Source organism: Tamandua tetradactyla, chromosome 8 (genome assembly GCF_023851605.1).
Source record: "Tamandua tetradactyla isolate mTamTet1 chromosome 8, mTamTet1.pri, whole genome shotgun sequence".
Taxonomy (NCBI): Eukaryota; Metazoa; Chordata; class Mammalia; order Pilosa; family Myrmecophagidae; genus Tamandua; species Tamandua tetradactyla.
The window spans coordinates 94,796,952-94,823,984 of record NC_135334.1 but is presented as its reverse complement, the minus strand read 5'-3'; the positions used below and the strand labels follow the sequence as shown (position 1 = coordinate 94,823,984).

Genomic DNA, 27,033 nt, shown 5'->3' with positions numbered 1-27,033 from the left:
GAAGGTAAGAATGAAAAGGAAGGGATGCAAGGGACATTGGGAAGGACACACTGACAGGACTCGTTGTCCATGTACAGAGCAAAGACAGAGAGGAGGAGAAAATGACTGTAAGGTTTTGAACTGGGGTAGCATGGACAGAAAATGAGGCATGCTGGACAACCAAAGATTCTGATTCCCAGATATGCAGCCTGTTATGCAGACAAGGCTCTGCGTGGGGGGAGGCAGCACAGGTTAGGGGTTCTGAGCACAGGCTTTCGAGTCAAATGGCTAGGAGTTCCCTACCATGCCACGTGCTAGCTGTGCTACCCTCAGCGAGTTTTAACCTCCCTGAGCATCCACTTCCTCACTTGTCAATGGGGATAAGAACAACATACGTCTCAGGGAGGTTGTGAAGATTAAATGAATAATGTACGTATAGCGCCTGCACTGTGACAGGGACATAGGGAATGCTCAGTAAACACCGAAAAGAAGAAAATCGATGCCTCGAGATGTAGAACAAAAAAATATATATATTTTGTAAAATACTCTGAAATAAAGTTTTCCCGAACATGGCTTATTCACGTTTTCATGATTCAGAAGATCTTTCAGGATCTTGGAGAAACAGTTCACCAGTGTACTATCACGGTGCTAAAGCCCTACAGAAGCGCTGGTTCTTGGCACACATTCATGTCAGAATGAAGATAAGCCAAACCATCACATTGCCACTCCAGATCCTGTTGATGGAATCAGACCGTGAACTTGGGTGCATTTCTCTCACATTTTCATCAAGGACACCATCATTGTTTTTCTCTCTTGCCCCTCTGGCAACGCCAGCTTCCACATGCCTTTGCTGATGTCCTGGGACGGAGGTTGCAGAGACAATCCCAGGGGCTGCTGACCAGTCAGTCAGTTGGTTGTGTGGGGACTTCAAAGACCTGTTGACACAGCTGCACACCACTGAGTGGGAGGGGGTGGGGTGGAAAGGGGCGTGCTTGTCTGAAATGCTTTAGCCACACCTTGAGAGCAAAAGGATCAACCCCAAGGAGAGGCAATAAACCATCCCAGATCCTGGAGCACTGTTATTTCATCAAGAATTCAAGCAAAAGCAAACTGATTCCATGGAACAGACCCCTGGATTTCAGAAAGTATAGACCTAACTCTTGATCTGATCCTATCTCTGTCCCCGCCAAACTCTGCTAACAGCTGACTTACTGCAGACAAAATTGCCCTTCAGCCTAATAGTTATTAGTTTTTAAAAATACTCTGAACCTTCTGAGACAATCCATTAAGGGTTCAGAAAGACAACAAGCTGCAAAGCAGGGATTGACCCCCATCTATTAAGCTTCAAAGCCTGAGCTTCTGCCAATTTCCTGGGGAAGTTCAGCATCAACATAGAATTGTAAAATTTTAAGATCAATTTAAGTGCTCAAGTCCACTCTCCCTGTGTCACAGGGAAGAAGACTGCAGCTCAGAGGGGCTGAGCAACTTGTCTAAGAACACACAGTAACCGCATGCACTATGGAAACCAATAAGCTAGCAAGAGATTCGATCATATTAAAAATACCATTCTCTTATAATCAAATAGCAACTGGAGTTTTCAAACATTTTTTAGCATATGTTGTCTCCTGGTCCCACACCATCAATGATATCATTATGCATCAGACAATCAAACCCCTTTTCATACAGGAAACTGAGGCTGAGGGAGCCCAGTGGCTTGTCCAAGATGGCAGAGCTAGAGCCAGGGTCTTCAGATTCTAAGCCAGTCAGCAAGTATTAACTGAATCCAAGTCTCTGCCCTTTGCCCAAGCCTGTGCTTAGTGCAATTAAGATGTTCGTGTGCTGGGAGCCAGGAGACAAGGGCTCAGAGCAGAAGAGGCAATATTTACCAATAAATATTTACTAACAGAGCCAATAAACTACAGAGGAAACTTTAATTTATGATGCACTTAGTAATTCCACCAAGAAACAAGAGCATGTTATCTTAGGTTAGAGCATTTTTCCTCTCCAACATATTTTTCTCAAACATTTTTATAAATTAAATCCTAGGGGGAAAAAAAAAAGAAAGACAAAGACCTCTATTTAGTTGTCAGGCTTCCAAAGACACACTAGTCATCTCCTTCCCTATCCTCTGCATCCCCAGAACTGCAACACTGAACACAGCTGCACCTCCTGGGGGGACAAGGGTGAATGGTGAGGGTCGGGGCACACACAGAGTCAATTGGTCAGGAAAAACAATTTCCTGGCCAAAAGATCTCAGACACAATATGCCTGAAAATCTTTCCCCAGTGATTAAAATAGGCAAAAACAAAAACAAAAAATGGATATGTACTTGTCTGGACCTGCTTGGATTATAATAATATGTAATAATAATTATTATTGACTACTTACCATGTGCTGCTAAACCTTGTGCTAAGCACTTTATGTCTGTTGAATCTCATGTAATCCCCAGATCAACTCTTCAAGGTAGATATTTTGATCCCCAATTTTGCAACAGTGGGCAAGGAAGGCTCAGATAGATTAAGTAATTTGCATAAGGTCACACAGCTGTTGAGGTGGGACAGGCTCTGAATTAAGGTCTGTTCCGCTCCAAACTCCTTACTTTTGTCCACATCCTATGCTATCTCAGTGACTCACCAGAAGATGCCTCTCTGTTCTCCAAACCCTGAGTTTCTCCAAGAAGCAGCCATCTGTGTTAAGGCATGGATATGACATTGCTATCACAATAATGCTGAAATTTCAGTGAACAAATATCTATCTCTTTATTAACAAAAAAAGCAATATAATTTCATATTCATCAAACTAACTACAAAACAACAAGAGATTTCTATTTCAAAGATTGAATTTATAACAAAGCTTAGCATTATTTCAAAAGCACATCTAGAACTATAAGTTTAGTGGGCAAATTCGAATGCAATTCATTAATAACTATAACCACAAGTAGATACATTAACTCCAGTCAATTTCCATATCGATAATTGCTGCAATCTTTTATTAAACATCTGTGATTAATGCTACCTACTTCTTTTGAAAGATGCTAAATATTTTGCCACCCAAACTAGTTTATGTAGGTCCTATTCAATCTCTTTGTATAACAAAGCAGTACAGTGAACAGTAAAACTCTTCCATAATTTTTCTGGGTTTTGTGGAAGACATTAGGTCAAATTAGATCCTGAAAACCATGACTTACTAGGGAGTAAGGAGAAAGCTGTTCAGGTTCCAGAAAGCAATGGGTTGTTGGACTGCTTGGTGATTGCCTGTAGCCCTCTGAGGGAGATGTCCCCTGGCTGACCAGAGGCTGTCCTGTCCACCTGGCATCCAACTTCCAGACATGACAGAGAGCCTGCCCGGGCTTAGCAAACTAACTTATGCTGACATCAAGGCCAATACCAGGAGAAACCAGGCCCCCTCCAATGACTCTGGAGCACCAATCTTGAAGGACTCAGAGAAGAAGACAATTTATCCAAGTGAAGTCCATATCTCTGGAAAAGAGAGAAAGAAAGAAAGGTCATGAGCAAGTGAAAGGCTGGCTTTACTACTGTGTCCCTGAGGGCTAATACCCAGCACAGTCCCCAGGCTCAGAGAAGGTGATTGATAAATGTGGGCAAAGAAGAAAAGGACAGAACCTGAATTCCTAGGGAAGAAAAATACCCATAGAAAACTAAAAATAAAATACTATAGCGATAGGACAGAAAAATGACATGTCTTTTCAATTGAGGAATAGCAAAGAAGTCTCATACTTTTAGGAAAAAATAAGGTAATGACAATAACGAACATAGCCGCTAATACTTGGTGTCACATTGTGTGCCAAAGGCTGTTCCACTGCTTGAGCATAAACTCCAAAAGGGCAAGGACTTTGCCTCCTTCACTTACCTGTATATACCCAGCACCTAATTCAGGGTTGGGGGACATAACAGGCATTCAGTATACTTTTTTTTAGTGAATGAATAAACAAAAGTGAAGTCACAGGAGATGGTTGGAAGCAGCTAAAGAAAAAAAAGCCTACCATTTAAAAAGGGTGGGAACAATGAGCTCATTTTTTTTAACATTATTGAACATCAAATATGTGGCAGACATTGGACTTCGTACTGAAGATAAAGAAATTAAAAGACAAGGTATCGATTTCCCTCTGGAAAAAAAAAAAAAGACAAGATATCTCCTGGTTTGGTGGGATCATACTCAAGAGAGAACTTTATTCAACTAACCAATTGTTTAGCAAGCCTCAGCTCTGGGCCAGGTACCTGACTGGACGTTGTAGGAATCCAGAGATGAGAAAGGCCCTCTCCATGCCCTTAAGAAACTCACAATATGTGGATGGGGTAGGGATGGGGGACCCATCCCCACTGAGCAATTCCTGTTCCTAAACTTTTGAAGTGCTTTGGTGATAATAAAACATAAAATACCAAAGACCGTTTTTTTAGAACTGGAGTCTGAGCCTTGTCCTCATGGTATAACTGTATCCAACAAGTCTCCTATGACTTCACTTTTGTTATTCATTCACTAAAAAAAAAGTATACTGAATGCCTGTTATGTCCCCCAACCCTGAATTAGGTGCTGGGTATATACAGGTAAGTGAAGGAGGCAAAGTCCCTGCCCTTTTGGAGTTTATGCTCAAGCAGTGGAACAGCCTTTGGCACATATATGGATGTTATATGGGGCTATGAACAGGAACAGGACATGATGAATCTGTCCTGAAAGGGGTCAGCCCAGTTGCCTCTCGCTGACTTCAAGCAAAGGATGGCAATCGCTGCTCAGGAAGGCTAGAGGATTCCTGCATTGAGCGGGACATTTTTCATGTAATAAATTCCCACCTTTACTCCTAAGAATCTGTATATATATACAAAAACCTAGAACACATTTCTTCCAACCCACTGATAACTATTAGACTACATGACAATTTTAAGATTATATGATACAGTTATACCATGAGGACAAGACTCAGACTCCAGTTCTAAAAAAAGGGTCTTTGGTATTTTATGTTTTATTATCACCAAAGCACTTCAAAAGTTTAGGAACAGGAATTGCTCAATAAATGGAAGCAACTGTTGCTGCTGCAGCTGCAGCTGAGTTCAGGGCTGCAAGTAACCATCCTGGGCTCATCAGTTGGGGGGAGGTTCCCACAAGAAGTCACAGGAAGAGTTTAAGGTGATTTCACCCACAGCCCTGCTGCCTGGGGTGGGCTCTGACCAATTCTAGCTCCACAATTTTTATAAGCCAGTTCCACGCTCCCCTACCTCCTGGGTCCTTCACATGTATCCATCCTCTTCAAACCCTGCCCAGATTGGACCTAGCTGACCCAGGTAGACTCATTTGCCAGCACAGTATCCAACCAGTTAAAGGGACGCGGGAGGGCTAAGATTTGGTCGCGAGCAGCTGCAATCGAAGCCAGCACATGGGGATTTGTGCAGTTTAAAGCTTTAGACAGCTGTTTTGTGATGGCTACATTAACACTTAACCGCAGAAGAAAGTACAAACCTGCATTGCCAGACTGGGTCAAGAAGTAAAGCTGCTGACAGAAGTACCTGGGAGTGGGGGTGGAGGTGGGTGGCAAGACAAAAAGCTCTAGGAACCTACTAGCTAGAACAACTCCTTCGTCTACCTGGTCCTGCACTGGTCAGCAGGGGAAGGTTTTGCTCTTTTCAAAGTCAGCGTAGGAGACCATTTGGTGATGATGAAAAGGAACATGATTCAGAAACCCCCTGAAGGCTACCTATCAATCTAAGTATCTCAGATGACACCAATCTTTCCCCCTTACTTTTTTTAGAAATATTTTTATTGAGAAATATCCACACGTGTACAGTACAACCATATTATATAATCAATGGCTCGCAATAGCATCATATAATTGTGCATTCCTCACCACAATCACCTCCAGAATATTTGCATCACTCCAAAAAAGAAATCAAAGGAAAAAAAAGAACTCATACATACCATACCCCTTATCCCTCCCTCTCACTTTCCCACAGTATTTCAATCTACCTAATTTTTACCCTTTATCTCCCCCTATTATTTATTTATATTTTATCCTTATTATTATTATTATTTTCTTGCTCATCTGTCCATACCCTGGATAGGAGCACAGACATAAGGTTTTCACAATCACATGGTCACGATGTCAAAGCTATATAGTTATACAATTGTCTTCAAGAGTCTAGGTACTGGCACATAGTTCAACAGATTCAGGTACTTCCCTCCAGCCACTCCCATACACCATAAACTAAAAAGGGATATCTATATAATACATAAGAATAACCTCCAGGATAACCTCTTGACTCTGTTTGAAATCTCTCAGCCACTGAAACTTTATTGTGTCTCATTTCTCTCTTTCCCCTTTTGGTCAAGAAGCCTTTCTCATTCCCCTAATGCTATTGCCCTAACTTTTCTTATCTTTTTTCATATTAACCTATTTGGTGTTGAAGATGTTACACAACATCTTAGCCCTCTGAATTGTGCAACCCATAAGAGTAGAGTAAAAAACTGGTCTAAACCTCAGTGGATATAGATTACACAACATCATAAACAAAAGACCAGAAACAAATGTGTGAATATTCCCTCAGATTATGTAACTAGTAACTGGACAATACATTTGATGGGGAAGAAATAAGGAAAAAAGATTTCAAGGTTGTCCTCTGATCCTTCTTTCTGAGTTGTAAAATAAACATAAAAGTTTTCAATAGCCCTAGGTCTTTTACATTCATGCTAAAGAACATTGAGTAAAATTGTTTTCATTTTTCTTTTTCATTACCTTTACACAAAAAGGTTGTTAAGACTTCATAACTATATTATTTCACTCTTATTGGGGTCACTTTTCATCATATTCAGGGAATTGAATTACAATTTCATATACTCAGTAAGGCATGACAATTGTCACTAAAATACGAATTACATATCCCACTTTTTCTGGTTTTGTTTTTTTTGTTGTTGTTGTTATGTTGAAGGGTGGTTTTATGCCCAAGATGGTTTAGGTCTAGTCTAGGGTGTCACAAACATTGCTGTGATGGGAATTTTCACAGGTAGTGGAAGGGGATATTTGAACCAAGAGCAGGTAGACCTGGATTCTAGTCCTGGCTAACTGGGCCATCCCTTAGACCTTTCAGTGCCTCCTAGTTTTCTTCTCTGTAATACAGAGCACAACACTCATATGAAGTGAGTAATATGGGTGAGCACCCAACACTGCTGAGAGCATGGCTTTCGGTGGAGAGCCAATTAAAACAGACTTGACTTCAAATCCCAGCCTAGTTACTTACTATATGATAGCAGGGTTGTTATTTAATGCTGTGCTTCGCTTTCCCAGTTGTAAATTGTGATTAACACCTGTGTTGGATATTAAACAAGATATTATTTTTATGAAGTGTCACCAGCGGTGGCCCCTGCCTGCATTATTTGCCATGCAGGTAACTTGGCACCGAGATACCTGCGGCATGAAAAATCTTGCAGATAACACAGGGCAAACAGAGAAGCTGCTTCTGACAGAGTGCCTTTAAAGACGAAATTAGCCTGCTGGATTCGCAGGCTGTATAAGCTTGGGGTGGGTCGGGCAGAACAGAAACTGCAAGCTCGTATGAAAGCCGGCCAGGGTGCAGCGGGCGTGACAGACTGGAAAATAGTAGCTAAAGCACCCACCGCCCACCTTTTGCTGATTTATTTATAATCCCGCGTTGCTGCAGAAAGGCTGTGTGGGGCTCAGTAAGGATTAGCCATTCAGTGTTCCTGGCGGTGGAGATCTAACCTGTGCCCCCAGCTTTAGTTTAAATACGAGAGCTATAGGCTGCAGCCCCGGTGTGCACAGAACCCGGAGGAAGGCCCGCTTTCAACTGGAAACGCGTTCTTGAACAACCCTTGCCTGAAGCTGGACCCGCCTGCGCTCTGGCTGGAATCAAGTGGAGGACAGGCCAAGACGGAGCTAACCATATGGGACAGCCACCTGCGGTCGCGTTCCGCGGGAAGACTGAGCCACCGCTTAACACCAAGAACCCGGGCCCTGCAACCGATTGCTGCAGCGTGGCGAGCCCGGCGTCAGTATCACAGCGTCCCCTCCCTTTTCGCGTATTGGAGAAAATAAGTATGTCCCGCGCTGCGAGTCGGCACTGGGTGGGACTCATTGACACATAAGTAAGCAGTGAGTTGGGAGAGCTCGGCCCGGGGCCTTGCTGGAGTTTACGAGACTCGGGATTATAGAGAAGGAAGAGCCCAAACCAAACAGTCGCTAGATGAGCGACCTGATGTAGGCGCGGTTGGGCAACACAGATCGCCCTGCAAGCCCAGCAAAGGTCCTCAGAAAAGAGGAAACGCTTGAAGGTGGAGAATGTAGAGAGAGCCAAGGCGGGCGCTAACAGTCCAGGGGCAGGCATGGCAACATTCCCGTCCCCAGACTCGGTTTCCCCGTCTGCAAATGAGAGCGTTAGACTAGAGGGTCGAGGGTCTCCTAACCCTGCTGCTCCTTTAGGACTTAGCTTAAGCTGTCCAAGGATCGGAAACCAGGAAAAGCAAGGGAAGACAACAGACAGGAGAAAACGAGACGCGGGTGGGTCACCGGGAGAGGGAAAAAAGGTGGACGCCTTGAACAAGCTAGGCGGGTTTTCAACTTTACTCCTTCTCCCACACCTGAGTTTTCACGGCTTGGCCAAGGCCCCGCGCCCGTCATCTGGGCACTAGATGTCCAAACTTCTACCTCTACGCCACTAATTTCTGAAAACCACGGAGGAGTGGGTGGGCAGCGCAATAATGCATGCCTGGGGTAGAAGCGTGGACGGTCGGGTCTGCAATCCCTAGGGCAGGTGAGCGGCTGGCCCGCCGGGTATAAGGTGGGACGGCCCCAGGCTGGACATCGCGGGGCTCCCACGTCCCAACCCTCGAGCTCCGGTCGAGCCAAACTTCATTCCCAAACTTTGAGCAAGGAAAGGGGTATGTTTGCAAAAAACGGGAGTTGGGGGAAGGTTGCTTAACTTTTCCCCCCAACTCTACCTCGGAGGCGGGACCGGAGGGCGGCGCCTGCATACTGATTCGCGGGTGGCTCCTGGCCCGAGGATCCGATTGGCGCGCGGGGTCCCGGGCCGGGAAGAGCGGGCGTGGGGGAGGGGAGCGGCCCTCCCCGCCCGCGGAATCTGCTCGCGCCGGGAGCGGGTTAATTTCAAATCCGGGGCTTGACTGCTCCTGGACAGTCACGCTCTCTCTGCCCGCCCGCCGGCCCGCCAGACCCGGTCGTGGCGTCTCCCTCCGGCACCCACCTCGGCGCAGCGGAAGGACTGACTGACTGCCAGACACGCGGACTCTCGGGCCTGAGCGGGGAAGGGTGCTGAGGGTTCTCCGCTTAGCCCCCACCGGCTCCAACCGTGAGGTGAATTGACAGGTCAGCGGGACGCAGAGGGACTCGGCGCCTGGCCCGCAGGGCACCAGGAGCGGGCAAGAGGTGGACCGCGGCGGCCGTTTCCCACCTCCCGCTCCGCCGGGGGCAGGGGAGGGAGGAGCTGAGCTCCCGCGCAGAGGGGCGGGGGCGAGCGAGGGGGAGGGGCGGAGATGTCGTGGTTCCGGGCGCGGGTTTGCCCGCGCTCTAGCCCCGCGCAGCCAAGGGGCGGTGCCGGCCACGGTCCGGCTTTCCGCGCCAAATTTTTAAATCGAAGGCGGAAGGTCCGGGTCCGCCCCTGGCGCCACCAACCAATCGCTGGTCCGCGGCCGGCTCTCTGATTGGCCGAGACTTGTTACCCCGACAACCGCGAAGATGCTGTCCGGGAACTGTCTGGCGGGCGGCTGGCAGACAGCGCCCGGGGGAGGGGCAGTTGGCCGCGCAGAGGGGGAAGTGCTGGAGGAGCCGAACGGGTGGCTACCGCGGGATTGTACCTGGTTCCTTTACAGAGCAAATGCAACCTTCCATGGTGGGATCCAACATCTTGTCGTGAGCCCACCCCCCGAATAGCGAGGATATAGCACTTTGAATGTCTAAGGAAGCCTTTTGAAGAAAATCTTAATCATACGGCATTCTTTAAATGCCCAGCGCTACGTTTGGAGCGTAGCGACCGAATTTAGAAGTTTCATATCAAGCAGTTTCACAAGACTTGACTACCGATCCTGTAGGTGTAAGGGAGGAAATTCACGCATGTAGGTGCAGACTTCTATCCCGATATTTGGGATCGTGTCTGCTCAGCCCAAATCCTGGCGCTCAGTCCGGAGCCCTCATCTGTGAACAGGTGGGTGCTTGGTGGAGTCTGGAGAATGGCCTGCTTCTCTAAAGATGGGAGAGGGCTGTCACTGCAGTTCTGAGTTGCTTGAAGTTTCATGGCAGCGGATTCGTTCGCTGAAGGATTTTACTGGCGCTTTTTCGAGTTCTCTCTGCCTAGTGGGGCTGTCTTTGGTTGGGAATGAATTGTAAATCTAGTTTGTCATTTTTTCGTTAGTCTTTGTTTCAGTGGCCTGCGGTATCCGTGAAGAAATTTTCAACAGATATCCTGATTGTTATTTTTCCCTGACGTTTTCTCTTTTTTCTTTTTCTTTTTTTTTTTTTTTATGGATATAAAATTCTTAAATAGAATTGGTTGGACTACTTGAAGCATCGGGATATTGGGAGGAACTCCAGTTTTTTCGTTCTTAAAGAAACCCTAAATGTGTGAGAAATTTACAGAATGGAAAATAATGAAAAGGTACTCTTTTAACTCCAGTTTTTTCATTCTTAAAGAAACTAAACGTGTGAAAGATTTACAGAATGGAAAATAATGAGAAGGTACTCTTTTAGCCTCAACATTCATCCTAGGAGTTTTAAATGCAATATTATCTGGACTTAACTCCACAAGTTTTCAATATCCAGTATCTTTTTAATGTCAATTTTTTTTTTTAGTTAGTCTGTAAAAGCCTAGAAGGAAAGGAAAGTTAATTTTTGAAGAGGGGGAGGTTTGTCCAGAGTTAAGGTAACCGTCTTGTTTTTAACAGTTTGAGGGAAGTCTCAAAGAGATAAGTAGAGAAAAAAGACTGTTGGAATGGAAATCCACAATAGTAAAATCTACCAACGAATTAAGTCGGTATTTTTTAAGAATAATGTGTTAGTTGCATTACAGTATTTCTGTGAATTCTTGAACAATAGGAATTCAAAAAGGACATCTGACATGATTTGAGGTTGAATTTCTTTTTAAGATAATTTTTGGCCAAATCAGCAGCTTCTTTAACTCTGGGGACTGCAAAATATTTTATGAGATAAACGTTTGATGAAAGTATAAAAGAATTGTTACCAGAGGTGCCTTGATTGTTACTCAACTACTATGTAAAAACAATCTTATGTGCAAATTTCCAAAAATTTTAAGGTATTAATCAAAATTGATACTGCTCCTTATAATTGGAGGAGGCAAAGGACAGCAGCCTTTAAAAAAATCCCATTCTTGGGTTAGCATCTCTTCTGTGTCCATTCTCATAAGGATCCCCCATTGCATCCATCACACTGACTTCCTTGTAAGAGCACCCTCCGTGAAGTGAGAAGATCTGGGTTCAAGACCTGAGTGACCAATTTCAGCTTCGCTTTTCTCTTCTGGAATACAGGATTCTGCGAAAATGCAAATGGAAAATCATTTGATAAATGCTAGAGTGTCACACATATATAAAGTAGTCCTGTTAATCCATGTTCCCAAAATTATTAAACCTTTTTCTTTAAAATAGATATGATTAGGAGGAATGTGTGAAATCCCTGGTATCCAAAAGTGGAAGAAACATAGTCCTCCTCAAACTTATTTATGAACTGCTGTTAATTTACCCTCTTTTGTCTCAGAGTGTCTCAGGGCTGGCCATGTGAACTTGAGTAACTGATTTTACTCCTCAGGGCTCTATTTATTTCATCTATAAAGTAAGGAAGAGTATATATTCAAAGAGCTGACTTTGGGATCAGAAATGCTGGTTTCAGGCACTACTGTTCCCTACTGGATTTTGCTGACAAGTCTGACCCTTTGCCTCCTTGGCTTTCTGTCTTTTCTACATTATTGGTGGTTTATTGAGCACCAACTGCATGCAATCACTGTGCATACACAGATGAGTGAGACATGGTTTCTTGCCTGGAGGCCCTTACATATTACAGTGTCGTGAGTAAAAGCCACTCCTAGAAATTTTGTATTACTTAAAATTTTAAATCCCATTAGTAGTTGATTGAAGGGAATATGGGAACTCTCTACACTATCTTGCAATTCTTTTCTAAATCTTAAATTATTTCAGAATAGAAAAGTGTAAGTCCTGGTTGAATTTTTTTTTGTTTTTAGTTCTTGGAACATGAGATGAAAAAATTAGATCTGTACTTTATTGCAAGATTAAAAATGGGGGATTTGGTGATTAAAATAAACAATTGGTACAAAGGGGTCATTGGAATATAGCTAAGAATTTAATCTACAACCTCATTAGGCATTTTTCCCTTAACAATGTTTATTGTAAAATCTCTAGAAAAAAAAAAAAGCTATTGGTAAATCCTGTTTTACAATGGCTTGAATTATTTACTTTTTTAAAACCAGGAAAATCTCTTTTTTGAGCCACATAAAAGAATACTGATGAGAACGCCTCTAAGAGAATCCAGTGCCCCAAATACAGTGTTGGCGGAGATCCAACCCAACTTTGGCCCTTTAACCACACCCACCAAGCCCAAGGAGTGCTCCCAGGGAGAACCCTGGACTCCAACAGCCAACCTGAAAATGCTCATCAGCGCTGTGAGCCCTGAGATCCGCAGCAGAGATCAGAAGAGGGGGTTATTTGACGACAGAAGCGGACTTCCTGAGGCCAAAGACTGTTTACAGGTAGGTTTTCAGAGGGCTGGGCTGAGAATGGGGGGTTTGGGGAGGGTGGGTATTGGTCATAGCTGTTGCAGACATGCCAGCAATATAAAGCCTCAGCACCCAACAGGCTGGGATTAGCTTCCTTCAGAGCAATGGAGAGGTGTGAACCCCAACAAAATACAGCACAGGCACTAAGTTTACTTTTCAGAAACCTAAAACCTTCAGATGGTTCCTAGGCTAGATAAGCCCTGAAACCTAGAGGTGCCAGTCTCTCCAAGGACATCAACCAGTTCCATCACCCTATCCCATATTGTCCACACCCATTTTCAACATGAAAAAAAGTTAGAATGGGCATAACCCAAAGATCCCTAAAGTTTGGGAGAAGGATCAAAGAGAAGGAAGAGTTAGAGAAGTCAGGATTTAACAAATAAGTATGACTAGCAGATCATTATATTGAAGTTTCTTTTAGTCTCCAGTGTCTGGGAGGAGCTAGAAGGAAAAACCTGAAATTGTGGATTGTAACTCATACCAAACTTTGAAATCTGTTCTATGACTACTTGTTAAAATGTACTTTGATATTTATAGCTTTTTTGTATATATGTCATATTGCACAATAAAAACTATATATATATATATATGCCCAGCAGTGCGTATTAGCTACCCCTACCTTTTATTCCCCAAACTTTGCAGCTATTGAGGGTAAACACATATATAAAGAGTTGGTCACACAAAGATAGAAGGAACAACCAATGAAATAGAATCGAGAATGCAGAGATAAACCGCCAAATTTATGGACATTTGATCTTCAATAAGGCCCCCAAAGCCACTGAACTGGGACAGAATAGTCTTTTCAATAAATGGACATGGGAGAACTGAGTTTCAGTAGCCAAAAGAATGAACGAGGACCCCTACCTTACACCCTATACAAAAATTAATCCAAAATGGTTTAAAGACCTAAATGTAAAAAAAAAAAAAAAGAGTTGGTCATCAAGTACAGCTGTCCCTGATATATCTGTCATACTTAATTTCAGAATGAAACATTCTTCACCTTTTTCTTTGTAGGAACACTTCTTTGGAGATGAATATGAGAAATCCCAACCCAGTCGTAAAGAGAAAAGTTTAGGATTGTTGTGTCATAAGTTCTTAGCACGTTACCCTAACTATCCCAACCCTGCTGTGAATAATGACATCTGTCTTGATGAAGTGGCAGAGGAGCTCAGTAAGTACACGAAGAATTCACCAGAGTGGTTATCAATTAAAGTAATGTTATGGACTTACTCCATCAAACCCACGTTCATCTAGCTAGTGTTTGTCAATGACACAAATATGGCCATAAGGAAATTATAAATCTCTAAATCCCTATTAATTTAAGCACAAATGCATATAGCTCCTAATTTTGGTGAAGCCAAAAACAGAAGTCATAAAAGTCATAAAATAAATCATAATGGAGATTGCTTCTGATTGCATTTCAAAAATTCTGACCCTTTAAAGGCAACATTGTTTTATGACTTGTTTCACAAACAGCTACAGTTCTGAAAGGGCTAGCCCTCCTCGAGGACTCTCACTGCAGAACCGTGCTTCCCTCGCGTATTTTCTAGTCTTTGCTGAGAATCCGCTTCTGCGATCGATCGATGGGGGGGGGGGGCGGGGGGGGGGGCTTTAGCGCTCCTGCCACTCAGCACGCAGCTGCTGCAGCTGCCCGCTAATCTGCTTTGCCGAGTGCTCTGTGTTTGGCGAAAGTTGCCATTGCCATGCTCCCCTTCCACCCTCTTTTACTCTTTCTTCATAGACCTGAATCCAGTTAGAGCTAAAAAATAAAAAAGGTCTGTGGAATTCGGGATGCCTTTGGAGTCATAAAAATATCTTTATCTAAAAACTATAAAGAGATATGTAGGAAAATGCATTTTAATGTATGGCTGTTATCACCCCATAATGAAACATTTTGCCCCTCTGATACATGCTTATCAATATCAACTTTATTTCACATTTTAAGAAAATATGATTCAGATTCATCTACCCTTCATGTACATTTAATAGTAGCTATGCAGGAATGTGCCCTTTCTATCTATCAATCATCTACTATGTGCCAGGCACTGTTGTAGGAGTTTAGGATACATTGATGGACAAAAATCCCAGCTCTTATGGGACCTACCTTCTAGAGGGGTCAATAGAAAATACTCAAAGGACCCAAGAATAAGTAATGGAAACGTACATTGGGATGTAATACATATAATGGGAAAATAGAAAACAGCAAGGAGGATCAGGGGTGCTGACATGGGGGTGCTTTGCAATTTTAATTTGAGTGGTCTGGGCACACCTCGGTGAGAAGGTAACAGTTGAGTGAGGACTTGAAATAAGCAAGGGAGGAAGCCGAGGACACCTGGGGAAAGGGATTCCAGCAGAGGGAACAGCCACTGCAAAGGCCTTGAGGTAGAAACAGATCTAGCAAGAGGCCTCTAGGATGCACCCTTCTTGAAACAATGCTTTGTTAAACGCTTTTCCAGGAAGGCTATATTTAATCAAATGTATGGATTTAAGTCAACATCAAAAATAAATTTAAGATATTGAACAAAGAATTCTAACATTGAAGTATTTTGAAAACCTAGCCTAATCATGGAGTACGGAATTATTAGTATCACATTGTAAATGGTAGCTAAAAAATATATTGAGATCCAAAGAAGGAATGATTTTTTACTTTTTATGTGGGTATTCAAAAACTATGTCATGGCTGTTGCATTTTTCTGAATTCTCATAGTACTTTGTACCTGTCACATATCAGGCAGCTTAGTGTGTTTGCAGGGCAGGGTGGGGAGGGTATATAAGAAATGTGTTGGATTTATCGTCAGCTGGACTTGTATTAAAATCCTGGTTTTGCCACTTAAATAGCTCTGTGCCCTGGGGTGAGTTACTTAGACCACTGGAGCCTCTATTTCCTCATCCTTAAATTTTCAATGATAATGCCCACCTCACAACTTTAGGGAGAAAATTCACTGAAGTTATATGGCACATATTAGGCCTTTAGTCAATGTGACCTTCCCTATTTCATAATAACATTACAGCAAGGTTAATTATTATTGTCATTAATAGTTTGAGAGCAGGGACATATCTTTCTCACTCTCCCGCTGTTGAATGAATGTGCTTACAGTAAGTAAAAGTATATTATCCAGAACCCACTGAATAATAAACAAGGATGAAAAGTTAAGTTACTTCAGTTCTAAACATGCTTAAAAACCTGATCCTAGTAACTCACAACTGTGCATTTCTTGCAGATGTTGAGCGTCGTCGCATTTATGATATTGTGAATGTCCTAGAGAGTTTGCACATGGTGAGCCGCCTTGCCAAAAACAGATACACTTGGCACGGGCGGCATAATCTCAACAAAACCCTCGGGACTTTGAAAAGCGTTGGGGAGGAGAACAAATACGCCGAGCAGATTAAGATGATCAAAAAGAAAGAATATGAACAGGAGTTTGATTTTATTAAGAGTTACAATATAGAGGATCACATCATCAAGTCCAACACGGGCCAAAACGGACACCCAGACATGTGTTTCGTTGAACTCCCCGGGGTGGAATTTCGGGCAGGTGAGAGACAGGATTGCAAAGCATGGGCTGCATGCACTTCTTGTGGGTCTAAAGAAAAGGGTTGGTAGAGAACACTGCCCTGAACGCTGCAGTTGTCAACCATATGGTCAGGTTGTGGTATTTTTAGCCTTGTTACTTGAGAAGTCACTTGTCCCTTTATGAATTTTAATTCTCTAATCCTCATCCTTCTCCAAAGCTTCTGTAAACAGCCGCAAAGACAAGTCTTTAAGAGTGATGAGCCAGAAATTTGTGATGCTGTTTTTGGTGTCAGCACCCCAGACAGTAAGCCTAGAAATTGCTGCCAAGATTTTAATTGGGGAGGACCATGTGGAAGACTTGGACAAAAGCAAGTTTAAAAGTAAGTGTCATGGACTGCTGTGGGTGATTTATTTTGGACCTATTCTTAAACAGTATAATCACAGTTGTACTGTTGGAGTTGTACTGTTGATTTCCCAATGCACTGGGTACACAAACAGATCTTCTCCAATTATGCTTTTAAGTCTTTCAGTTCTCCCCAGGAGCACAGGTAATACTGCTTTGACTAGCTTGTAGAATTCAGACATGTGAAACTACTCTTATTTTTCTAACACTGTAGCTTATAAACAGTTCCTTAAAAATAACCTCGTTTGATACTGTAAAGTTGGACTGCAACCCAGGTCTCCGCTCTTTCCACTGACTCCCATCTATGAGGGTATAAATAACGCTTCTAAAATTGTCCCCTTAAGTGACCTGAAGCTCAGTTGATTTGCCATTTTGAAAGAATGGTTGAAGCTGGAATCTCTGCTCTCAATTAGAAAATGATCATGGATTTGGATTCCTAAGACAGAGCTCTGCCCTCTCCCCTATACCAAATTTCGCAGAAACCTCCGTGATAAGAAGGCGTGGGAAAAGGGTGTGGGAGGAAGTGCTCAGCAGACACACCCACCTCTGGGGGGCATTAACAAACCCCAGAGGAGGGCATGAGGAGGCCAGCTTGGACTCCAGCCACTTGAAACTTCAGGAATAACTGGCAGGAAGCAGCTGTATACTTAGGGAGAGCCACCCCATGCAACCTCAGAGGCTTCTGTTATACAGAAGTCCCTTCCCATCCATATAAAGCTGTACTAGTGCCATGAAAGTATATTAAAAAATCCTCAGGTTGATAGTATATCTATAAAGACAAAATTAAGTAGAGAGTAAAGGCAATAGTCCTGGAAATTGGCTGGGGGTATCTGCAATTTCAGGAAGCATGTCCTGATGCTACTGATGCTTTTTTTTCTGACTTTACTAGACAATTTTCAGCTCTCCGTTTCACTGGTTAGTCACAGCCTTGGAAACAGCTTCTAGGAACTGCAGATGTGTAATTTGCTGACTCCCCAGGGAATTCAGAACCTTCCAGCATGACTATGAAGAAGGGGCTTGATTTGTAATTTTGTACTATTAAGATGGTTTAAAAGCAGGCTGTTTTAAAACAGAACTTTTTAAAACATGCAAGATTTGTAAAATGAACATGTGTAACTTACGAATTACATAAGGGCAATATAAAAATACAAATTTTGATGGGGTACAGAGTTTTTCAAGCTTATGATATTAAATGAAACTTATTGTTGTAATTGATTCCAAACAGGAAAGTAACCACATTTATTATTGAGGTTTTATTTGTATTTATTCATATAACTCATCTGAATTTATTAGAAGGCATTCCAAAATGGTGACGTTTTGGAAAAAATCTGTAGTATACTTCCCAATAGAGTAATCTCACTAAGTCATTTCTCCTTTTTCAACATGTGCATTTCAAAATTCAATACCAACAGTAACTGGGTCTTTTAAATGTTTAAAACTACTTTGTTGTAATTAAAACAGTATCATCAGAATAACTTAAAAAGAGCCACATTTCTCTTTATCTCACATTGATGGTTAGGATAGCTTATGGAGCATGGATAAAGTCCTTAAGAAGCAAAGTCCTTTAATCTTTGGTTATTCCATTAAGTGGTGTATATATACTTCTTTTTTCCCCAGCAAAAATTAGGAGGTTGTATGATATAGCTAATGTTCTGAGTAGCCTGGATCTTATCAAGAAAGTTCATGTTACAGAGGAAAGAGGCCGAAAACCAGCTTTTAAGTGGACAGGCCCAGAAATCAGTCCAAATCCCAGTGGTATGTGTTTTTTTCCTTTCATTCTTTGCTTCATTATTTTGAATTGATACATGTTCTAGTTTGCTAGCTGCTGGAATGCAATATACCAGAAACAGAATGCTTTTTAAAGGGGGAATTTAATTGGTTGCTAGTTTACAGTTCTAAGGCCAAGAAAATGTCCCAATTAAAGCAAGTCTATAGAAATGTCCAATCAAAGCTATCCAGGGAAAGATATCTTGGTTCAAGAAGGCCGATGAAGTTCAGGGTTTCTTTCTCAAGTGGAAGGGCTCATGGCAAAAACAGTCAGAGTTTCTCTGTCATCTGGAAAGGTACATGGTGAACACAGTTAGGGTTCCTCTCTCATCTGGAAGGGCATATGGTGAACATGGCATCACCTGCTAGCTTCTTCTCCTGGCTTCCTGTTTCATGAAGCTCCCCAGGAGGCATTTTTCTTCTTCATCTCCAAAAGTCGCTGGCTGGTGGACTTTGCTTCTCATGGCTATGTCGTTCTGCTCTGCTCTCTCTGAATCTCCCAAAATGTTTCCTCTTATATAGGACTTCAGAAACTAATTAAGACCCACCCAGATGGGTGGAGACGTGTCGTCACCTAATCCATTTTAACAACCACTCTTGATTAAATCACATCTCCAAGGAGATGATCTGATTACAGTTTCAAACATACAGTATTGAATAGGGATTATTCTACCTTTACGAAATGGGATTTAGATTAAAACGTGGCTTTTCTAGGGGACATACATCCTTTCAAACCAGCACAATATACATTTAGAGATACTCTTCCTTCCCCTTCCTAGCCACACTCCCATATGGAAAGAACATAGGTAAGTGGTTAAAAAAACAATTGAAGATGAGTGTCAATATAGAAAAGTGGCTGTTTGCCCCATCAGCAACCCAAGATCCACAAGCCCCTCCCTCCCTGTGCTCAGGAAGTAGCATTTGTGTGTGAGTGCATCTGGACACATTGAAAGCACTCCAAAACATACATAAGATACTATTGCTGATGTTATTTGCTGCTCAGTGAGCACAGCAGTCTGTGTACATTGAGAATATTGAATGAGTTCGCTCCAGCATCAGGGTGGCTAGTTCCCCTCTCTGGGATGCTGACATCCTGCATTCAACTGGAGATGCCCATGCAGAAGCAATGGAAAATGGCAGGAACATGGAGGCAGAGGCATGTGTTTGGGTTCTAGTCCCAGCTGTGCCACTTATTAAGTGTGTGGCCTTGAGCAAGTCACTTCACTTCTCCAAGGCTCAGTTTCCTCGCCTATACAATGGGTAGAACAATGACTACTTTGTGGGCTTATTGTGATTTTGGATATAATCTCAGAGAGGGTTCCTTTGGTGGAGGGATTCTGGATGCAGGCTCTGGAACCAGACTGACTTGGGTCATGTCACAGCTGCGTATCCCACTTGCTGAGAGACATGGAATCAATCAGCTTATGTCTTTAGGCATCACTACCCTTGTTGCTGAAATGGGAATGCATTTCATGAGAAGTACTGTCCTCATGGAGTTATTGTGAGAACTGCCCTAATTCCTCAGACCTAAGACTTCACTGATTATATGATACACAACTTTTTTATATAAGAAAGAAAAATCACCAACAATTACACTATAGCACACCACTGATTATAAGATACAGTGCAGGTTCAGTGATGTTAAAGTATAAAATAGTTTATCTCAGAATTCATTTAATAAGATAAATAAGGTTTTGTGTGTAAAGCACTTAGATCAATGCCTGGCATGTAGTCAATGCTCTCTAACGGTTGCAGTTATTTCTAAAGTCACTCTTAGAACTGCACTTGAATTTCCTGTCTCCTAAGGAAGCCAAACCACCTATAATTTACGTACTCCCTTTTTCTGTTTCAGGTCCCAGTCCCCTCATTCCTTTTACCTCCTCTGGTTTGGAAGTAAGGAGGTCTTCAAAAGAGAACTGTGCCAAGAACCTCTTCTCCACACGTGGAAAACCAAACTTTACTCGACACCCATCTCTTATCAAACTAGTAAAGAGTATAGAAAGTGATCGGAGAAAGATAAATTCTGCTCCCAGTAGCCCTATCAAGACTAACAAAGGTATGTCAGGGGCTCTGCTAGGAAGAATTTCATTTTAACTGATTTGCCAGCGTACCTGATCCCTATAGTAGTTTTTAGGACTTGCTTTAATATCCGTATACCCAAACACTCTTGAAGCCTAACGTATGTGTGAATTAAAGGATAAAAAGCAATTTGGAGGGTTTATTGTTTAATTGCTGTGTAATTTGGGTGGATGGTGGGTAGATGTTTTGCATTCCTTTGACTTCAGTGAGGTTTCATCTGTGTGAGATTTTGTTCTTTAGTTTTGACACCCCCCACCCTTTCTATTTTACCAGCTGAGAGTTCTCAGAATGCAACACCCTTCCCAAGTAAAATGGCTCAACTTGCAGCTATTTGCAAAATGCAGTTAGAAGAGCAATCAAGGTAGGTTGGCAATGCTCTTTAGTAACATGATGAATTACTTTTACATTGCATTATGAGGATTACTGATTTTATGTAAGAATAGGCAAGCCTTGGAAACTGGCAAGATAATCTTTTCTATAAATCATACTCAATCATTACAGAAACCACTTGCTAGTTTCATAAAAGCATGGCTTTAATCTGAGGTTTAGAATGGCAGGCCATTTCAGAGAAAATGTGTTCCCATTGTGCAATGTTTTTAAATCTTGTTTTTTTTTCTTTTCCAGTGAACCCAAAAAGAAAATGAAAGTACAACTGGCAAGATCTGGGTACTGCAAATCAAAGGCCCCTCTGGACACCCCAGTGAATGCTGAGCTGGAGCTAACAGCACCATCCCTCATCCAGCCTCTGGGGGTTGTCCCCCTGATCCCCAACCCACTGTCATCAGCACTGCCTGTGATCCTACCTCAGCCCCCTTCGGGCTCATCCTATGCCATCTACTTGCAGCCCACTCAAGGCCAAAGCATGACAGCACCCCAAGGCCTGAGCCCAGTGGTCTATCCCACCCCCTCTTCTAAAGCTGCTGGATCAGAAGAGTCCACAGATGCCACCACCGAGAAGGCAACCAATGATGCTGCAAAGCTGAATGCCTCCACCAAGGTCGGAAACGTGCTGCCGGTGCCACAGAAACAAACTGCAAAGAATGGAGACAGGGAATCTGCTGGAGAAAGAGGCTCAAAGAGGGCGAACATGCTTGAGGACAGTGGTTCAGTAAAGAAATTTAAAGAGGACCTAAAAGGACTTGAAAATGTCTCCACAGTAAGTACAGCCTTGAACAATGCAAAGCTTTAGGAATTCTGCGGTCGATTAGAGGAGCATTTGGTGGTTTGTGAAATTTACTAGAATAAAGGTCAGTCTCTCAGAAGACATGGGATTGCTCCTTAGCATCCCATAATCCAAACGAAACCTCAAACAGCTAATCCCCAGACCAGGATGACGAATGGGGTATTTTTAACCTTTGAAGGAAGGGATTATTTGCTCTCTTTTAAAGCCCCACCAGTGGCTGCTTTTAAGTTCATTTCTCCATCACATCCTGGAATGCAAACACCTGTCACCAAAGTCTTAAATAATTTTCAAGCAGACGTAACCCTGAATAAATGGATAGCTGCATAGGGTTCCTGTAACTCCTGCTTTAGGAGTCATTACCTAATGTGTATTTTATGTCATATAACTAGCCTCTGTTGCCCAGAAGATGAATTATTCCCCCTTTCTCTTTTACTTTTCAACCTAGAATTCAAGACAGATTTTTCTATTCTATGTAAACAGAAATATAAAACTTGAAAAATTACAGGAATATTTGATGCATTGTTTTCTAGATATTTTAACATTCTAGATCATCTTTTTTTCTTAGGTGGAGATTAGTTCAGGAAAGAATTGACATTTATCAGATGCCTGTGCACATACCAGACATCATAGGTGCCTGGCACTTTTACATACATTATTGCATTTTCCTTCCTGAGGACAATTACATATGAAAGGCATTCTCATGAAATAAACACCACCAAATGTAGAAGCAGAAGTTTATCTCTTATTTTTATCCCTGCTGTTAACTCAGGTTATTTGACTTTTCCATATCTGCATCTGTAGAGAATTTATTCCACCAGTTTTTCCTGATCACCTGCTGGGTGGAAAGCTCTATGCTCCGGAGCAAATCAAACCCGGCACCTGCCTTTGATAGTACTCACTTTTGAATATTTGCCCCATAGCCATATTACAGTTCTTGTGAAGTTAAGTGAGTTTAATACATGACAATCCACACAATGGGCTGTGTGATCCTTTTAAGGCCCTATATAAGCTGACAGCTCTAGTCTGTTACTGTTATTATTGAGGAGGCTTTAGAATTTGTCAAATCTTCCCTGAGGATGGCCTCACAACATCTATTATCTTAGTATAGTATTATTTTGCATTTAATATACATACTAGGAGGGAAATCGCAAGGCTTTGGTTTGATTCAATTTTCTGGAAGGTCCATAATTTCTTTGAGCCCGTGGGTATGATTTAATAATGGTCTCCTGATGCTCACTTGGTTATTCAGGGTTTGGGTTTTCAGTAGATTTTCCATGACCCCCTGCTTCTTTTTTTCATCTTTATGACTTCAGTTTCACCGTTCTTTTTAGTATAGACTGAGAAGAACAAAGAAAATGAGAATTCATGTATTAATCAGTTCATTCAGTAAACATTTACTGAGAATCGACGCTTCTGGGGGGTGGAGAGAAGATAGTAAACAAATAAATAAAAATGGAATAGTAAATAAGAGAGAAAATAACAGAATGAGGGCTCAGAGGGCTACACTAGGCTGGATGAGATGACATTTGAGGCGACATGTTAAATTCATCCATTCTACTAACGTAATAGCTCTAATCTAAAAGAAAAGAAATTGTTATTAGAGGTTAAAGGATTTTGTAATGAACATAGTTTGCAGAAAAATCGAAAAGTAATTATTAGAGAGAGCACTGAAGACTTGAAAGAGTTAAACCAGCAACTAAAATAACTTGTACCATGAGAGCATATGATTAAAGATATGCTCTAAATCCACCCCTTAAAAATTCTCTATCCGTGCAGCTTTTATGGAGTCTAGTGGTAAAGGTTTAAACAGTACCAAGCATCTAAAAACAAAATTAAAAGTTTGTGGCACACTAATGCAAGGTATTAATAATAGGGTTGTACACTGGAATTATACATGATTTTTCTGTAAACCGACAACTTTTCTAATTTAAAAAAAAGAGAGAGGAGGAAAATTAAAGTTTGTGGTATACTTTTAGCATTGTGGATCCTGTATTCACTGGTTCCCAAGGAAAGGACAGGACTTATAAAAAACTAGATCAAAGTCTAGACTGTTCTTTAACAATGGACAGAAGAAAACATGAGGAAGATAAAAGGAGGACCCCTAGTTAACAAGAGCTGCTGTTAGCTTTTGCCAGTCCTGCTCAAAGAAAGGCAGAAATAGAGTTTGCAAGCAGTTCAGCCACCCATGTAGGCCTCCTCTGTTGGTAGAGTATAATTATCAGACAGACATTGTCGGGGAGCAGGGGGTGGGTATGCCACCAACACTCAGCCCATTTCCATCTGTAATACAATGTTACCATATAAAGTGTTTGCTCCAAGATATTTGGGTCCTTAAGGAATTAATCGATTCTCTTTTTCATGTGTAGTTTTTGATCTCTGGTGTCCTTTAGTTTGCATATTATAAGACTATTTGCTTGGTATCATTAGAACTTAAAGAACTAGAAAGCAATCCCTTTGTTCTAAATCAGGGGTCAGCAAGCTTTTCCTGTAAAGGGCCGGATAGTAAATATTTTTGGCTTTAGAGGCCACATGGTCTATGTCTCAACTACTCAGTTCTGCCCTTGTAGCAGGAAGGTAGCCACAGACAATATGTAAGTGGGTGGATGTGGCTATGTTCAAATAATATTTTATTTACAAAAACAGGTGGGGGAGGCCAATTTGGCCCATGGGCCATAGTTTGCAGACCCCTGCTCTAAATCAACATTTCTTAAAATGGTTTCCTTAAATACTATTCCTCCTTAACAGTCTACCAAAAAAGTGAGTTGTCAAATAGTTTGGGAAAAGTTACATTCTTTATGCCTCACTTTGAGATTTACAGTACAGACCATTATTCAAGTCTCTCAGAAATCCTCTAACAAAGATACATTTACCTGTGTTTAATTTGCTATTTCCCAAACATATTTGAACATGAATTGCATGATGCCTGTTTGCATCCCATCAAATAAGCATCCCACAGAATACTTTTGGGGAAATGCCACCTTCCATGATTCAAGAACGATCAAATAATAATCCAGCAGCTACATGTACGTGTTTAATCAATTGCATTAAACTTGGTTCTGACAATTAGCAGCATATCTTTCTGAGAAGTTGACTGCAGATTGGCAGTGCGAGGGTGGCATGCTGGGTGGATCCTAACCTTGATCAGGCTCAGTGCTAGCTTTAAGGTGTTTCCTCAAGCCACAGGTAGCATTTAAGAAACAGATGGTCTGCATTATTTGGGACTAATGTCAGCCTGGGTGGGAGAGATATTGCCTACCAGTGGCTGGATGCCTAGCCTGCCCGCAGCCCATACCTTTAAAGGCTTTGGTCTGCTGAAACAACCATCAACGAAGGGATATTAGTCCTGGAAGAAGCACGTGGCCATTTTTCTTCCTGTGTGTTGTGTGTAAAATAAACCCTTCCTCCTTGTTTTCTAGACCTTGTTCCCATCAGGATACCTAATCCCTCTCACCCAGTGCTCATCCCTGGGGGCAGAGTCCATTTTGTCTAGTAAAGAAAACTCAGATACACTTTCCCCAAACCACAGGATCTACAGCTCCCCAGTCACAGGTGAGTGTACATAAAACACCATCCAAACATGGGGCAGACTCGAGCTCACTTCAGCCTTGTAAGCGTCTCAGATAAATGCCTGTGCTTTTAAGATATTTCCCCCCTCTTTTTTCCAGGTGTTATTCCAGTGACATCATCTGAACTCACTGCTGTTAATTTTCCCTCTTTTCATGTAACACCTTTGAAGCTAATGGTCTCACCAACTTCCGTGGCAGCCGTACCCGTCGGCAACAGCCCGGCTCTGGCTTCGAGCCACCCCGTTCCCGTCCAGAACCCAAGCTCAGCCATTGTAAACTTCACCCTGCAACACTTGGGACTTATCTCTCCCAGTGTGCAGGTGTCCTCCAGCCCCGGGCCTGGAACCAGTCCCATGTCTCCGAGAATAGAAGCTGTTAGCATCATATCAGAAAACTCAGGTACTCAACAGGGAAGGGCCACCAGGTATGACTCGCCAGTCTCATGCCAGAACCCACCGAACGGACAATCAATTGCTGTGGCAGGGGCCCAACAGGTGAGACTATTTCTATTTAATTTCATTTTTCCCTTAAATTGTTAAGCCCCAAATATCAATATCGTGTGATGATCCCTTTTGCTTTCCTTCTTTGAAAAAGCATCTAAAAAACTCTTCAGATTTTGGAAGGAAGGCAGGTTTTCAATCCAAAAGCTTGCCTGCCTGCCTTCCAAAATCCGAACAGTGCCCAAAGAGTCCATATCACTGGATTATCATGAGATATTTGCCTCACCTTGTAGTAAAAATATCTGAGAATGTAAAAAAAAGGCTTGTGTGGTCAATTTCAAGGTATGCCAGGTTCCTGACATGTTACGTGCCCACCGTTGTCCACTAAGGCTGTCACAGCTTGCATATCTGTGTTGACTTCTTTTTTCCATTTCTCTCTTTCCAATCAGCCTGTTCCAGTGACACCTAAAGGGTCACAGTTAGTGGCCGAAAGTTTCTTCCGTACCCCAGGAGGACCAACAAAGCAGACGAGCCTTTCCTGCATGGATTTAGATGGTGCTTATAAAACCTCTTTGGGAACTCTCTTTGTCCCACAGCGAAAACTGGAAGTCTCAACGGAGGATGTCCACTAGCTGACAGATACTGATATAGTTTAATTTTTTAGAGTTGTTTAATAGAAAAGATATATACAGACTGATTCGGTGAACATGTTCTCTGAAAATACTGTAAATACATTGGGGGGTTTACTTAATGTCCAAACAGATACTTATTTTCATACATATATATATATATTTGTATAAAGCTAAGTTCAGCCTTCAGTTTTACAAAATAAAAGTAAAATGTTGAACTAAAGTATTTTAACTTTTAGGGGGAAAAGATTCATTATTTCAGCTGAGCCTATACTATTATGTTTTAAAGTTTACTTCTCTTTGAGTAAATATTTGTGACATGCCTAACAACACAGCATTCTTTTAAACTTCGCACAAAGAAAATGCTGTGTGATGTATGATATAATGTATTTTTAAATAGGAAGACCATAGCTCTATTTTTTTGTAATTTCTTTAACCCATTGTTGTCGCAGTGTCTTTTTTGTAAGGTTTGCAACAATCCTCAATCAAGTCTATGAAAAATTATTTATAAAATGTATTTTTAATCATAAATTGTTCAAAATAAACTTTTATAAAATGGATTTAACGTTTTCATTTGGCCAGTTAAGGCAGTGTTGGAGAAAATGGAAAATTATCAGGCCTCAGAGCACATTCTTGGAAAGAAGCTTATGTCCCTGGGTTCCCTTAGATATGTAAAGTTCATCATGTTTCTCCATTC

General features: G+C 42.0%; 1 protein-coding gene and 1 long non-coding RNA gene across 7 annotated transcripts; one reads left to right on the top strand and one right to left on the bottom strand.

The window, feature by feature from the left end:
- Positions 1-530: 530 nt before the first annotated feature.
- LOC143644770 (uncharacterized) lies at positions 531-9,472 on the bottom strand. Its single transcript, XR_013156854.1, has 4 exons — positions 9,204-9,472; positions 3,167-3,458; positions 2,368-2,666; positions 531-713 (listed from the first exon to the last, which is right to left on the bottom strand). It is a non-coding gene; the product is annotated as an uncharacterized LOC143644770 (long non-coding RNA).
- Positions 9,053-26,887, top strand: E2F8 (E2F transcription factor 8). Of its 6 annotated transcripts, none has more exons than XM_077114204.1 (13): positions 9,053-9,313; positions 10,500-10,610; positions 12,450-12,728; positions 13,770-13,926; positions 15,977-16,291; positions 16,488-16,649; positions 18,290-18,427; positions 20,292-20,495; positions 20,792-20,879; positions 21,143-21,674; positions 25,118-25,250; positions 25,367-25,761; positions 26,157-26,887. In XM_077114204.1, the coding sequence occupies exons 2-13, from the start codon at positions 10,593-10,595 to the stop codon at positions 26,337-26,339; spliced, it is 2,604 nt and encodes an 867-aa protein (XP_076970319.1). In that variant the 5' UTR covers positions 9,053-9,313; positions 10,500-10,592; the 3' UTR covers positions 26,340-26,887. The 6 variants fall into 6 exon arrangements, with proteins under 6 accessions (XP_076970319.1, XP_076970321.1, XP_076970323.1 ...); XM_077114206.1 differs by having other exon boundaries at positions 9,053-9,325; XM_077114205.1 differs by lacking the exon at positions 9,053-9,313 and adding an exon at positions 9,712-10,160.
- Positions 26,888-27,033: the final 146 nt, after the last annotated feature.

Bases quoted from the DNA above. Each gene is read 5' to 3' on its own strand.
- E2F8 (XM_077114204.1), top strand. The intron at 16,650-18,289 runs GTAAGTGTCATG...TTTTTTCCCCAG, and splicing joins GGACAAAAGCAAGTTTAAAA to CAAAAATTAGGAGGTTGTAT. The intron at 25,762-26,156 runs GTGAGACTATTT...CTTTCCAATCAG, and splicing joins CTGTGGCAGGGGCCCAACAG to CCTGTTCCAGTGACACCTAA.